Raw genomic sequence first — 16,277 nt, 5'->3', positions numbered from 1 at the left:
AATAGAAAGACTGGGCGTGATAGAAGCTCTAAAAGTAGAATACTCTTTCACACAGTGAAAGTAAAATTATGTTCTATTACTACACAAGAGAACAGTTTCAAATATTTACTGAAAATTGCGAAAACAATATAACATGAAATAAAGATATCGGCACTCGATATTGTCGTTTCGATATCGATATGTCGGGGACGAAAGCGTATCCTATAAGTATCGATATTTCCAGCGAAAACATCGATATTTTATCAACAGCCCTAACTTACTTATATTTGGTGTTGTATTGTTGACCACACTGATTGTTGTCAAAAGCAAGATTGTAAACAGTGTAATCAAGCGCGATGTGATATAATTCGAAAGTTGAGTGAACAAATGGAACGCTTAGGATTCGTTGCAGTCATTTTGTTGTTGCAGTTTAAATGTTTATACTGCGTAGAGGACTGTGACGTACATGCGACCATCACAAGACGAATTGAAAACGACGGCTTTCATCGGTTAGTGGAATAATGATTACCACTAATACATGATTGACAGTTGTATGCATAAGCGTCATATGTCGTATTCACATGTTTTGAAAAAATTGGGGTTGTTATTATTGTTATTATTACTAATAGTAGTATTACTGTTGTTGTTGTGTTGTTGTGGTCTTCAGTCCTGAGACTGGTTTGATGCAGCTCTCCATGCCACTCTATCCTGTGCAAGCTTTTTCATCTCCCAGTACCTACTGCAACCTACATCCTTCTGAATCTGCTTAGTGTATTCATCTCTTGGTCTCCCTCTACGATTTTCACCCTCCACGCTGCACTCCAATACCAAATTGGTGATCCCTTGATGCCTCAGAACATGTCCTACCAACCGATCCCTTCTTCTGGTCAAATTGTGCCACAAACTTCTCTTCTCCCCAATCCTATTCAATACTTCCTCATTAGTTATGTGATCTACCCATCTAATCTTCAGCATTCTTCTGTAGCACCACATTTCAAAAGCTTCTATTCTCTTCTTGTCCAAACTATTTATCGTCCATGTTTCACTTCCATACATGGCTACACTCCATACAAATACTTTCAGAAAAGACTTCCTGACACTTAAATCTATACTCGATGTTAACAAATTTCTCTTCTTCAGAAACGCTTTCCTTGCCATTGCCAGTCTACATTTTATATCCTCTCTACTTCGACCATCATCAGTTATTTTGCTCCCCAAATAGCAAAACTCCTTTACTACTTTAAGTGTCTCATTTCCTAATCTAATTCCCTCAGCATCACCCGACTTAATTAGACTACATTCCATTATCCTTGTTTTGCTTTTGTTGATGTTCATCTTATATCCTCCTTTCAAGACACTGTCCATTCCATTCAACTGCTCTACCAAGTCCTTTGCTGTCTCTGACAGAATTACAATGTCATCGGCGAACCTCAAAGTTTTTATTTCTTCTCCATGAATTTTAATACCTACTCCGAATTTTTCTTTTGTTTCCTTTACTGCTTGCTCAATATACAGATTGAACAACATCGGGGAGAGGCTACAACCCTGTCTTACTCCCTTCCCAACCACTGCTTCCCTTTCATGTCCCTCAACTCTTATAACTTCCATCTGGTTTCTGTACAAATTGTAAATAGCCTTTCGCTCCCTGTATTTTACCCCTGCCACCTTTAGAGTTTGAAAGAGAGTATTCCAGTCTACATTGTCAAAAGCTTTCTCTAAGTCTACAAATGCTAGAAACGTATGTTTGCCTTTCCTTAATCTATTTTCTAAGATAAGTCGTAAGGTCAGTATTGCCTCACGTGTTCCAGTGTTTCTACGGAATCCAAACTGATCTTCCCCGAGGTTGGCTTCTACTAGTTTTTCCATTCGTCTGTAAAGAATTCGTGTTAGTATTTTGCAGCTGTGACTTATTAAGCTGATAGTTCGGTAATTTTCACATCTGTCAACACCTGCTTTCTTTGGGATTGGAATTATTATATTCTTCTTGAAGTCTGAGGGTATTTCGCCTGTTTCATACATCTTGCTCACCAGATGGTAGAGTTTTGTCAGGACTGGCTCTCCCACGGCCGTCAGTAGTTCCAATGGAATATTGTCTACTCCGGGGGCCTTGTTTCGACTCAGGTCTTTCAGTGCTCTGTCAAACTCTTCACGCAGTATCATATCTCCCATTTCATCTTCATCTACATCCTCTTCCATTTCCATAATATTGTCCTCAAGTACATCGCCTTTGTATAGACCCTCTATATACTCCTTCCACCTTTCTGCTTTCCCTTCTTTGTTTAGAACCGGGTTTCCATCTGAGCTCTTGATATTCGTACAAGTGGTTCTCTTATCTCCAAAGGTCTCTTTAATTTTCCTGTAGGCGGTATCTATCTTACCTCTAGTGAGATAGGCCTCTACATCCTTACATTTGTCCTCTAGCCATCCCTGCTTAGCCATTTTGCACTTCCTGTCGATCTCATTTTTGAGACGTTTGTATTCCTTTTTTCCTGTTTCACTTACTGCATTTTTATATTTTCTCCTTTCATCAATTAAATTCAATATTTCTTCTGTTACCCAAGGATTTCTACTAGCCCTCGTCTTTTTACCTACTTGATCCTCTGCTGCCTTCACTACTTCATGCCTCAAAGCTACCCATTCTTCTTCTACTGTATTTATTTCCCCCATTCCTGTCAATTGCTCCCTTATGCTCTCCCTGAATCTCTGTACAACCTCTGGTTCTTTTAGTTTGTCCAGGTCCCATCTCCTTAAATTCCCACCGTTTTGCAGTTTCTTCAGTTTTAATCTACAGGTCATAACCAATAGATTGTGGTCAGAGTCCACATCTGCCCCTGGAAATGTCTTACAATTTAAAACCTGGTTCCTAAATCTCTGTCTTACCATTATATAATCTATCTGATACCTTTTAGTATCTCCAGGGTTCTTCCATGTATACAACCTTCTTTCATGATTCTTAAACCAAGTGTTAGTTATGATTATGTTGTGCTCTGTGCAAAATTCTACCAGGCGGCTTCCTCTTTCATTTCTGTCCCCCAATCCATATTCACCTACTATGTTTCCTTCTCTCCCTTTTCCTACACTCGAATTCCAGTCACCCATGACTATTAAATTTTCGTCTCCCTTCACAATCTGAATAATTTCTTTTATTTCATCATACATTTCTTCAATTTCTTCGTCATCTGCAGAGCTAGTTGGCATATAAACTTGTACTACTGTAGTAGGTGTGAGCTTCGTATCCATCTTGGCCACAATAATGCGTTCACTATGCTGTTTGTAGTAGCTTACCCGCATTCCTATTTTCCTATTCATTATTAAACCTACTCCTGCATTACCCCTATTTGATTTTGTGTTTATAACCCTGTATTCACCTGACCAGAAGTCTTGTTCCTCCTGCCACCGAACTTACTAATTCCCACTATATTTAACTTCAACCTATCCATTTCCCTTTTTAAATTTTCTAACCTACCTGCCCGATTAAGGGATCTGACATTCCACGCTCCGATCCGTAGAACGCCAGTTTTCTTTCTCCTGATAACGACATCCTCTTGAGTAGTCCCCGCCCGGAGATCCGAATGGGGGACTATTTTACCTCCGGAATATTTTACCCAAGAGGACGCCATCATCATGTAATCGTACAGTAAAGCTGCATGCCCTCGGGAAAAATTACGGTTGTAGTTTCCCCTTGCTTTCAGCCGTTCGCAGTACCAGCACAGCAAGGCCGTTTTGGTTATTGTTACAAGGCCAGATCAGTCAATCATCCAGACTGTTGCCCCTGCAACTACTGAAAAGGCTGCTGCCCCTCTTCAGGAACCACACATTTGTCTGGCCTCTCAACAGATACCCCTCCGTTGTGGTTGCACCTACGGTACGGCTATCTGCATCGCTGAGGCACGCAAGCCTCCCCACCAACGGCAAGGTCCATGGTTCATGGAGGGGGGGGGGGTGTATTACTATTATTCTTAATTAGCGGTAAATGAGTGTACGCTTTACGGGACGTTTTTGAATGGTTGTCAGGCAGGAAGCCAATTAATCAGTTTTTCTTCCGTCAAGGGTGACGAAATAGAACGATGACGGTCTTGTAAACGTTTCGGCGTTGCATCCATAAACAAAAGCGTAGTATAGTCTCCTGACTGGATATTTGGCATATCCTGGACTCTTGTCTTACACTTAGGAAAACCGTGCAGCATTAGCTTCCAGCTCTGAGTATGAAAATTTATTATTATTATCATCATCATCATCATCTTTAATTCATCTAACGATCACCATTCAATGGTATAGGAATTGCCAAGTTACTACCATACAAATTAATACCTCAAAATAACTTCTCACAGAATATGCGAAGTGATACATGACTAAAGGACAAGTGGTCAGCCATGGCCTTGTTGGAGGAACAAGCTTGGCATTGGCCTTAGTGATTTAGGAAAACCCAAATCAGGATGGCTGGACAAAGCAACTCCATCCTCCCGAATATTCAGCCAGCTGCACTACCTCATTCATTTGGACCATATTGTACCATGTTCCTCGATTTAAACACAGTTTATTTCAGATAACTGGTAATATAAAACAAAAGTTTTGTTCTTTATCGCCAAACACACTAAAGATACCCATTGTAAACTCATGGACTTGACTCCTACTGTATAAAAATATGGCTCCTTAAAAATGTCTATTAGGGCTTATACCAAACAATTTTAGAAAGAATTAAAATTTGTAGAAGCACAAAAGTCATTGAGACTGAAACCCTCGCTCTCCTATACTTTTATTTCTTTGTTTTAATTTTTATTGAGAAGGGGAGTCTTCACTGATATAAAAAATTGGAAAGTTAGTGTTAGGGATATGTGTGCATGTGAAAACGTCACTTTTTATTTTCTGACTAAGATTATTGTGATCAAGCTGCATATTGAGCTATCATAAAATTATGACAAACCATAAATGTTATCATTTCTTAACTTTGTAACCTGGTAGGGATTATTTTAGTAGTGGTATTTGAACTACTTTTGTTTTTACAAGAAAGAATAACTGAGCATGAAGTATTCTTAAGTTGTTTTCATTACCGAGTTAGAAGGACAGAGTGGAATTGGGTAACTTTTGCAACCCCAGGAATGTAATAATGATAAAAACTATTTTAATGTTGAAAAGTGCTGCTTTGCACATTGCTCTGGTTAGAGAAGTAGTTCAGAGGGATAAACCTGTGCTTTCTTTATGCACTGCAGCTGCAATATAAACTTTGTGATTTGTATCGAATGGCTGTGGGGTAAATTGGATACATGGAGGAAACAGCCTTGTTGGATTAGAAACTGCTGTGTCACTCATCGTAGTGCAAAACATGCTGGTCACAGCAGTGTTATATGGAATGCAAGTCATCAGTGCATATTGCAGTTGTACTGCTCTGCAGTGTGGTTTGGTCACTGATGTTAGCAGTGATTGGAGAAGAAACACTAGGGACACTTAACCTCCTAACTTTTGATTTCTGATTTAAGGAGAAGAAATATCAAGAAAAGCTGTCGCTATTTGTCAGAAAATGAAGTAGGCTACAGTAATCCAACCAAAAGTATCAGGTTGTCAAAATAGGAGATAGTACTGATAATGACGGATAAAAGTATTTTATTATGCAGTTGTATTATAAAATGTTGCCTTATTTTCCGGTACTGTGAACTATAAATGTGTATTTGTTGTCTTGTTTATGTTGCGTTAGAGACCTGCATTCACTTGTGGAGATAGTTGTGGATCATGCTGACCTTTGGATCAATTGCTCAGTGATACTGGAGGAGAAGATCCCAGCAGCATTGTATGTGAATCCAGACCAACTGCAGGAATTACAGCGGTTCAAACAGGTATGTTATACACTCTGCAGTTACCTACAAAAGTTGCTGAGTGATACTGGTGGCACTTGTGTGATGGGAATGCATCTTCAGCTGGTTCCAAATACATCACCCCCTTCCCATAATTCCCAACATGTAACAGTTTGTAGAAGAAAGAAAGAAAAAAAATAGAACAGTCATAGTATCATTGCTTCACAGTATAATCTTCATAACAACAAAAATAGTTTTGTTAATGTGATATAAAAATAAAATCACAATTCATACTAGTGTGTGGGCCATGCATAGTCTCTGATCACAGGCTGTTTTTTTTTAATTACTGCTTGAACTGGTCAGTAACAATAGCATCCCCTCATGATATTAGATTTGCTGGCTTCATCAAGTCACAACCTAACCAAACCTCAACTACTATACCAATCAATCTCTTATGATAACCTTCATTACTTGGACTAGTTTTTTTTTATTATGTTGCCATATTCACTGACTTCTGCAATTAAAACCAAGTAGGCCTAGCATCTTCCAGTTTAACTCAGACCTGAGGCTGCACTACAGATCAGTCAATAAACAGAAGCTTCATCTCCAAGAAATAGTAAATAAATATGAAAGCTGACGTGGTGGCAATTTAAGGCAACCTTTCTTGACTTGATGTAACAACATGTAATATCTGATGTTTTGGTTTTGGCTCTCAAAATGTTAAAATATAGAGAAGAGACATTTGGCTTACATTGTCATTTTTTTGTGTGTGTGCAGTTGTCATCTTGTGCAGAAGTAATGGGAGCGGTGAACATCGAGTTGCCAGAAGCCATAGCAACAGAACACACCGTCATTGCTTATAGTCCATTGCAATGTACTCAGAACCTCCTTTCAGCAAAGCTTTCATTACCTGTGCATGCACGGTACCGGGCACCAATTTCAGGTGGTGGCCATGTTGAGGGACACTTGAATTCTCCACGCCTGTTTCTCCACTGCTTAGAAGATACCTGCCTAAGAGCAAATGCGCAGGCAACTGCCAACTTCTCTTGTCAACCTTGTGTGGAGTTTACTGGCAAAAACTGTTCTTGGTTTTCTCTACCTTATGAGACAGTAAGTATATAGATGTGATTTTATTTTAGTTTAACCTCATTAACCATCTTGTTTGTCAAAGCTATAAGATGTGAAAAAGTGATGTGGGAAGTTTCTTATTTATGGTATTCTTTTCTGTGGATCGAAGGCACAAAACATGAACACAGTTTTTAAGCTGCAGAAGAGGGCCATGAGAATAATAATTAGAAATAGTAGTTGGGCTCATTGTACAGGACTGTTTAAGAAAGCGGGTATCCTTACTGCACCAAGTGAGAACATCTGTCGATTGGTGTACACATCAGGTAAAACCTAACTGAGTACTTAACTAATATTTCTATCCAGAATCGTGGAACAAGAGTCAATTTGGACATAAATTTAGCAAGAGAACAAGCAAAAAGTTCAAAACTCTATTTTCTACTAGAGATTAAAATTGTTTAATTAATTGTCCAAGGAAATGAAAAAGTTTAATATTGGGTTGGTGCACAAGTTCATAGCATTTTTACATATATTTAATAAACAAAGCAGATACACATAACAGAGACTTAAGCCATCAGTAATATATTTTCCTTTGCTATTTGCAACAGTCTGTCAATGTTGGGATAACTTTTTGACTCCACAACTGTAGAATCCCGAAAGAAAGTTCCTTGAGGATCATTTGGTAGAGAGCAGAAGAAATGAAAATCCGAGGATGCAAGATCAAGTGAATAGGGTGAGTGTAGAATGATTTCTCAGCTATCTCCTTGAAGTTTTTTGTCAATCTGGCAGAATGCAGGTGGGCATTATTGTAGGGTGGCATCACTTCATGCAATCTTCCTGGTCATTGTTTTTGTATTGTGTCCACAAGACGTCTCAGTTGTTGACAATAAATGTCAGCAGTGATGATTACAAGTTGGGGAAGCAATTTGTAGTACACCAGACCATCAATGTTCCACCAGGCACATTACAACCATTCCTTACTTTACCTTATATTAGCACAATTTATTGTCACCAGTAGTGATGTAGGATAGGAATGGTCAGTGTTGTTCAGCGGGCCAGTTGATGACTAGTAAGCAGGGATGCACATATGGTCACCTTCTGATTTTTGTGGTATTGGCTTAGAGTTTGTGGTACGCATAGACCCGATTTTTGAAACTTCCACATTGCATGCAAATGTCACACGATGGAATGATCACAGTTCGTCACATTTGCCACTGACGTAGATCGTTGTAGATTAATGTGTTAAACAATCTACATCAAACCGCAAAGGTCGTCCCAAACATGAGAAGTCCCTAATGTCAAAACTATCATCCTTAAAATGAGAAAACCATTTTCTTTCATGCACTGTCCAGTGATATTATCCCCATACAAGGCTCAAATGTTTCTGGATGCCTTCACTGCTGTCACACCTCTACTGAACACAAACAAAAGAATATGTTGGAAATGTTCCTATTTCTCCACTTTGCATTCCATTTTCTAGCATCCACAGCTCCACATACTATCTCCACATGATAGAATGACAGTATGCAAACCCATATAGCAGTGATGAAATACATAAAAAATAATTGATAAATAAACCCATAGCAACTGGAATACCAACATGTGAAACAAGAACACTACGAACTTATTCACCAACCTCATAAAATATACTTGTTTAAAAAGGCCGATAAAACATTCTTCATTAGTAATGCAAGCAACACAGTTAAAGATTGCTTAGAGGACTCAGCATATTGGTTTGTAAGGAAAGGGGTAACTGCAGTATCCTGTCGCATTATACTGCGAGATCGTGAAGACGTGCCTGGGGCATAGTTGACTGTTTTTGGGAAAGTAGATAGTGTTCCGAACAGAATGGAGAGAGTGCAAGGAAATAGTAGCATGTTCGTGGTCCAGGAGTCACCTGCAGGCATCCTTACTGTGTGTGGCAATGAAAAGTATTTATTATTGTTATTATTATTATTATTATTATTATTACAAGTTGTCTGGAGCAAACTGTGTACAAATCAAAGAACACTGTGCAATAGAGAGTAACCGAATAAGGTAGTGCATTTGTTAGGACACTGACTTCATGTTTAGGAGAACCGAGTTTGCTCTGTCCGGCCAATCTGATGTAGATTTTCCATGGTTTTTGTAAATTATTTCAGGCAAATGCCATGATGGTTCTTTTATCAAGGCCACAGTCAACCACATGCCCTATCTTCATAAAATCATGTTATATATTTTGTGTCTGTATATTTTGAGCTTTTTATTTTCATTGTATTACCTTATTCAAACACTGTTTTCCCCCAAAACTTACCAAGGTTAGAGCAAAGTCTACAAAAAAGCCATGGATTACTCGAGGAATAGGGGTATCTTGTAAAACAAAAAGAAAACTGTATCTGTCAATCTGAAACAGTTCCGATGTTGATGCTATAGCACATTACAAGAAATACTGCAAAATATTAAAGACTGTAATATGGATGTCAAAGCAAATATATTACAAGGAAAAGATAGTCATATCAGATAACAAAATAGAGACAATATGGGATATAGTGAAGGAGGAGACCGGTAGAACCAGACATGAAGAGGAACAAATAGCATTAAGAGTAAATGATACATTGGTGACAGATGTGTATAGTGTTGCAGAACTTTTTAATAAACATTTTATAACTATCACCGAAAAGATGGGGTTGTCAGGTTCGGTAGATGCTGCTATGGAATACCTCAGATCAGAAATTTCAAGCAACTTCCATAATATGAATTTGACCCTCACTACCGCAGCAGAAATATCCATCATAAAATCTTTAAAATCAAAAACATCTAGTGGGTATGATGAAATATCAACAAAGTTAATTAAAGAATGTGATTCTGAGCTAAGTAACATATTAAGCTATCTGTGTAACCAGTCATTTATCAATGGAATATTTCCTGAATGGCTGAAATATGCTGAAGTTAAGCCACTGTTTAAGATGGGAGATAAAGAAATAGCATCAAATTTCCTTCCAATTTCACTGTTGCCAACATTCTCAAAAATTTTCGAAAAAGTAATGTACAGTCGGCTTTATAACCATCTTATCTCAAATAACATACTGTCAAAGTCACAGTTTGGATTTATAAAAGGTTCTGATTTAGAGAAGGCTATCTACACTTACAGTGAATATGTGCTTAATTCATTAGACAAAAAATTGCAGGCAACTGGTATATTTTGTGATCTGTCAAAGGCATTTGACTGTGTAAATCACAATATCCTTTTAAGTAAATTAGAGTATTATAGTGTAACAGGAAATGCTGCAAAATGGTTCAAATCTTATATCTCTGGCAGGAAACAAAGGGTGTTATTAGGAAAGAGACATATATCAAGCTATCAGGCATCATCCAACTGGGAACTAATTACATGTGGGGTCACACAAGGTTCCATTTTGGGACCCTTACTTTTTGTTGTGTATATCAATGACCTTTCATCAGTAACATTACCAGATGCCAAGTTTGTTTTGTTTGCCGATGATACAAACAATGCAATAAATAGCAAATCAAGTGTAGTCTTAGAAAGATCAGCTAATAAAATATTTGTGGACATTAATCACTGGTTCCTAGCCAATTCTTTGTCACTAAACTTTGAAAAAACACACTACATGCAGTTCAGAACTTGTAAGGGGTGTTCCACGAGTATATGTCTAACATACGGTGACAAGAAGATTGAAGAAGTGGACAGTGTTAAATTATTGGGATTACAGCTTGATAATAAATTCAACTGGGAGGAGCACACCACAGAACTGCTGAAGCGTCTTAACAAATCTCTGTTTGCAATGCGAATTTTCTCAGACATAGGGGATATAAAAATGAAAAAGCTGGCATACTATGCTTACTTTCATTCCATAATGTCATATGGGATTATTTTTTGGGGTAATTCATGAAGCCAAGCTAAAGTTTTCCGGGCACAAAAACGTCAGTAAGAGTTATATGTGGTGTGAACTCAAGAACATCCTGCAGAAGCCTGTTTAGGGAACTAGGGATACTAACTACTGCTTCCCAATATATTTATTCCTTAATAAAATTTGTCATTAAAAATATATCACTTTTTCAAACCAACAGCTCAATTCATGGAAACAATACTAGAAATAAGAATAATCTTCACAAGGATTTAAAGTCACTTAGTCTTGTACAAAAAAGTGTGCATTATTCAGGAACACACATTTTCAATAACTTGCCAGCAGTCATAAAAAGCTTAACAACCAATGAAATTCAGTTTAAGAGAAGCCTAAAGGATTTATTGGTGGCCAACTCCTTCTACTCCATTGATGAATTTCTCAGTAAAACCAACTGATTTGTGTATATATTTAAGTACAATATAACTTCTGCGCAATTTCAGTGCAGTAATGTGTTCATTGTAAATGTGTGGGTGCGTGCGCGCGCGCGCGTATGTGTGTGTGTGTGTGTGTGTGTGTGTGTGTGTGTGTGTGTAAGTACAATGTAATGTCTGCACCATTTCAGTGCAGTAATGTGTTCATTGTAAATAAGTATTATAGTAGTTGTATTACACATTTATTACCTTATAAATAAATAAAAAACTTTTTTATTTTAAATTCAGTGCATTAGTAGTTGTAAAATGACTTTCATATAGTGTTCATTAAAAAATGACGATCATTCCACTTGGGACCTGTGGAATGGTACATTAGCTTATTTGTTTTAGTTGTAAATATTTGTCATGTATTGTTGTTTTTCTGACATGTTCCACATCCTGGAGGACCTCCTCACTATGGATCAATTGGAATGAAAGTTAATCTAATCTAAAAAACCGTGACAAATCCTGTATCATTGTGAAATGATCTGTGGATGAATAAACAAAATAAAAGTGTACAGTTGTATCCCTAATGCCCATGAAGTTAATAATGTGTGATACCTGTTTTCTTTGCCGCATGCAGTGAGCAGTGCAAGGCCGATGTAATAGAATGGCAAGAGTAGGTTCTTGCCTTTTGAGGTACACATTCTAAAGGAAGTGGCTGATGTTGTAGGTGTAGGCCTATACCATTTACAGTGCTACAGTTTATATGGCAGTGGTAAAATTTTTACAGCAAAATATCAATGCTTGTTCTTGTCAACCATTCCTGAAAGATGTTGTGAAACCTGGAACATTTGCATATCAAGACAACACTGAACACTCTTGCCCTTGGAGCTGCCTCGTTACAGTGTTGAGATACACCAGCAGTTGACCGTGGAGGGCCATGGATAGTTCGTTTGATCAGATGTGTTTGTTGGTATGTGAAAGACAACCGGAGTCTTACTCATTTTTTACTACAGGAAATCGTGCCCAAAGGGATTTAACTGTTATGTTCCAGTGCTGATGTAAGTAGGCCTATGTGCAAAGGATAGTTGCTACCCACCATATAGCGGAGATGCTGAGTCAGAGATAGGCACAACAAAAAGACTGTCACAAAATGAGCTTTCAGCCACAAGACCTTTGTCAAAAATAGACAAAACACACACACACACACACCACACACATGATTACAGTCTCTGGCGCTGAAGCCAGACTAGGAGCAGCAGCACATGATGGAGCAGTAAAATGTTGCTAGAGAGTGTGCAAGGATGAGGTGGAGAGAGGGTAGGGCAGCTAGGTGAAGTTGGGAAGCAAGACTGGGCGAGGGAGAGGGGGGGCGGGGGGTTAGCGGAAAAGGAGAGAATTGAAAAGACTGGGTGCATTGGTGGAAAAGAGGGCTGTGTAGTGCTGGAATGGGAACAGGGAAAGGGCTAGGACAGCGACATTGCAGAGAGAGTTCCCACCTGCACATTTCAGAAGCCGGCCGGGGTGGCCAAGCGGTTGAAGGCGCTACAGTCTGGAGCCGCGTGACCGCTACGGTCGCAGGTTCGAATCCTGCCTCGGGCATGGATGTGTGTGATGTCCTTAGGTTAGTTAGGTTTAAGTAGTTCTAAATTCTAGGGGACTGATGACCTTAGAAGTTAAGTCCCATAGTGCTCAGAGCCATTTGAACATTTCAGAAAAGCTGGTGTTGGGCGGAAGGATCCATATGGCACAGGCTGTGAAGCAGTCATTGAAATGAAGAACATCATTTTTGGTGGTTGTTTAGCAACAGGGCGGTCCAGTTGTATCTTGGCCACAGTTTTTCAGTGTATATTCATGTGGACAGACAGCTTTTTGGTTGTTATGCCCACGTAGAATGCAGCACAGTGGTTGCAGCTTAGCTTGCAGGTCCCTGGTTTCACAGGTAGCCCTGCCTTTGACCAAAGTTTGCTTTAGAGTCCCCTATACAGAAAGACACATGGAACTTATTAATGAACCCGTTATGATGGCCTGTGAATCATGTTTTTAATTTTGCTCTTACGTATACCCACTGCTTTGATTCCAACCAGACTGTGAACTACTGTTGCTCTTGTGCCACTATTTATTCCTGAGTTCAATTCCCAGTGCCCACTATGCCCATGTTCAGAGCCCACTTTAGTATCCTGTGAAATGCACATTCTCTTAGGCTTTCCCTGCTATGGTGGATGTGATGCTGAGCAAGCTCTTACTCAACTCTGCATCGAACCCCAAGCCTTGTTTAAAATGAATCTTTTGCCCTTGTGTAGTAGGTTTTCTGATGTTTTTATTTCAATATACACTATAAATATGCTGTTATGGAAACTTGGTAATTGTACTGCAATAATGGTCTCATCGTATTTCATTTCATGATTATATTTTGATGCAGTAATTGGCAACAGATGATTTGCTTGGTTGCTTTAGTCACGTGTATTGCTGACTTGCTGACCTACCTGTGTGTGTGTGTGTGTGTGTGTGTGTGTGTGTGTGTCGGTCTCATGGGAGGAGGGGGGAAATTAAGTAGCTTCAGTAAAGGACATTCCGTCATGTTAATGTGTCTGCTGTCTACACAGCATCTCATGTATACAGGGAGTGGTTACCTTTACCCCTGTTTGGAAGTCAATGGTTCAGTTTTGAAATGATGAATATGAATAATAAATCTTGCTAATATAGCCTAAGTCTACATTAGGGTAGAAGATGATAGCATTAGGGTTTCTGTCTATTTGACCCAGAAAATGGCTTTTTTTCCTCTGAAAATATAATTTGCCTGCTCTTAGGGCTGGTGATGATGATGATGAGTCCCATACTCCTTGACAGAGCGTAGGGGAGTGATGCGGGAGACCCAAGCCGCCTTACTAGGCAAGGTCCTTGTGGAAGTGGTTTGCCATTGCCTTCCTCTGACCGTAATGGGGATGAATGATGATGATGATGAAGACGACACAACAACACCCAGTCATCTTGAGGCAGGAAAAAATCCCTGAACCCGCCGGGAATCGAACCCGGGACCCCGTGCTCGGGAAGCGAGAACGCTACCACGAGACCACGAGCTGTGGACGCTCTTAGGGCTACAAGTAGAAAATGACCTTATTATTGCATCATTGGCTACTCAAAACCAGCTGCTATTTTACCATCTTAATTTCTGTGATCTTCAGCAATGGATAATACCAACAAACACATTGAGCACTGTATCTTTGAACAACTTCTTGTAATATTGTACCAGAGATTTTACTCTGCTCCAGTGATCTTGCCATCATTAGGACATTAAGCTATAATCCTCCTTTGTTCCACAAAACATTGAAAATATTTGGTAGCATTACTGACTTGTGACCACACAACATCTGCCCATAATTCAACATTGGCGAGAGTGAAGTCCAAGGTATGCATGCCATCTCCACATTTTTATTTATTTATATAATGGAGGGAAACATTCCACGTGGGAAAAATAAACCCACATCCTTTCGTCTTTCCCTCTCCTTCCCTCTTTCCTGATGAAGCAGCCGTTGGTTGCAAAAGCTAGAATTTCGTGTGTATGTTTGTGTTTGTTTGTGTGTCTATCAACCTGGCAGCGCTTTCGTTTGGTAAGTCATATCTCTCTCTCTCTCTCTCTCTCTCTCTCTCTCTCTCTCTCTCTTTCTTTCTTTTTTCTTTTCTTTTTTTTTTAAAAAAAAAAAAAAAAGAAAAACGGTTTGCTCAACAGGATTAAGGCCAATGACTTAAGTAGCAAATAATTCATTTACATCCATACTGTGCAAAACATTGTGAAGCGCATGGCAGAGGATACTTGTGATTGTACCATGAGTTAGGTTTTCTTCTCATTCCATTCATGTATGGAGCATAGGAAGAATGACAACTTAAATGACTTTTGTAAACAGTAATCAGTCTAATTTGTTTTCACAGTCCCTATACTGCGAGATTCCTCACTTAATATGTGTTCTTGAAACTTTGTGACGTAAGCTTTCACAGAGTATTGGCTTCTGTCATCAAGCATCTGCCAGTTGAGCATTTCTGAGAACTGTCCCGTGAGTCAAACAAACCTGTCATCATTCGTGTAGCCCTTCTTTGCAAATGTTCACAACCCGTTTTTATTAAAAGTTTAGGATGTTAATATTTTAGGACACCATCACTTACTAAGTATCACACAATGTATATGACACCGTGTTACATATCGTATATGACAGCTAAATTACCATACCATACTTTCCAAATAACTTTCCACATGTTCTTCATTCTTGGCTAAGCAAAACATAGTCTCATTTTTATTTATTTTTTGTTACAGAATTCAATAACAATGAATATACGCATACCAGTTGGAAACTCTGATCTGCGAGCCATTGTGGTAATTGTTACATTAACTGTTACTTGGACAGCCACTGCGTATGTCCTGTCAACGATCTTCCTCAAGCACAGTAAAGGAAAAAGCATTTCATAGGTAAAAGCATGTGAGCTCGTCTTTAAAATGTGGCATCTAGAGCACCACTGAATTTGTTGGATATTGAAAGACAGACTTTAAGAACTGTGTGATTTAACTATTGTATACATTCCCAATTGCATTTTATGATTAAATAGAAGTGTTTGAAAATTTGAATTAATGTAAGTGTGAGTGTGAGCAAGTGTGCATGAGACAGGCAAGCCAAACTTGCTACAACATTTGGAATGTCTTGTATTTAACCAAAGAACACAAGAATGATTGTAAAGTATTTATACATAAAGAGGAAAAATAGACAAAACTGCTTTTGTTGTAAAATTCAGTTTAATCCTGTTTGCTAGTCCTTCATCATATCCCCAGGGTATTCAGTGCAACATGAATTTTTATGAAACGTTTCTTATCATCTCTGATGTGCGTGGCAGAAGTTTTATTTAAATTTTATGAGATTGTATCAAGTATTGTAATGTAGATTTGTAAAAAATATAGATACTGTTTGTAATGCTGAATTGCTCTTCTGGTGCCATAAAATGGAAGATACTCGTGTGATTCAGACTGAAGCCGACTTTTGAGAAGACCTTGATTCAAATAGTGAATATAGAGTAGACTGCTGTCAGCCAGCAGTCATATAGGAGTAGTCTAACAAATGATGAACTATAACCACAACTAGACATGATTGGATCTGAAAATTATTGCAGTGAGCTTCAGTGACCTTACTGCAGAAGATGCC

General features: G+C 38.7%; 1 protein-coding gene across 1 annotated transcript; it reads left to right on the top strand.

The window, feature by feature from the left end:
- The first annotated feature begins 242 nt into the window (after positions 1 to 242).
- Positions 243 to 15,874, top strand: LOC124551619 (phosphatidylinositol-glycan biosynthesis class X protein-like). The gene is made up of 4 exons (XM_047126454.1): positions 243 to 488; positions 5,672 to 5,810; positions 6,546 to 6,878; positions 15,401 to 15,874. The coding sequence occupies exons 1-4, from the start codon at positions 367 to 369 to the stop codon at positions 15,551 to 15,553; spliced, it is 747 nt and encodes a 248-aa protein (XP_046982410.1). The 5' UTR covers positions 243 to 366; the 3' UTR covers positions 15,554 to 15,874.
- The last annotated feature ends 403 nt before the right edge of the window (positions 15,875 to 16,277 follow it).

Source organism: Schistocerca americana, chromosome 1 (genome assembly GCF_021461395.2).
Source record: "Schistocerca americana isolate TAMUIC-IGC-003095 chromosome 1, iqSchAmer2.1, whole genome shotgun sequence".
In the NCBI taxonomy this organism is placed as follows: domain Eukaryota; kingdom Metazoa; phylum Arthropoda; class Insecta; order Orthoptera; family Acrididae; genus Schistocerca; species Schistocerca americana.
This window is presented reverse-complemented; position numbering and strand designations above follow the sequence as displayed.

Bases quoted from the DNA above. Each gene is read 5' to 3' on its own strand.
- LOC124551619 (XM_047126454.1), top strand. From the start codon at position 367: ATGGAACGCTTAGGATTCGTTGCAGTCATTTTGTTGTTGCAGTTTAAA. The intron at 489-5,671 runs GTTAGTGGAATA...ATGTTGCGTTAG, and splicing joins GAAAACGACGGCTTTCATCG to AGACCTGCATTCACTTGTGG. The intron at 5,811-6,545 runs GTATGTTATACA...GTGTGTGTGCAG, and splicing joins AATTACAGCGGTTCAAACAG to TTGTCATCTTGTGCAGAAGT.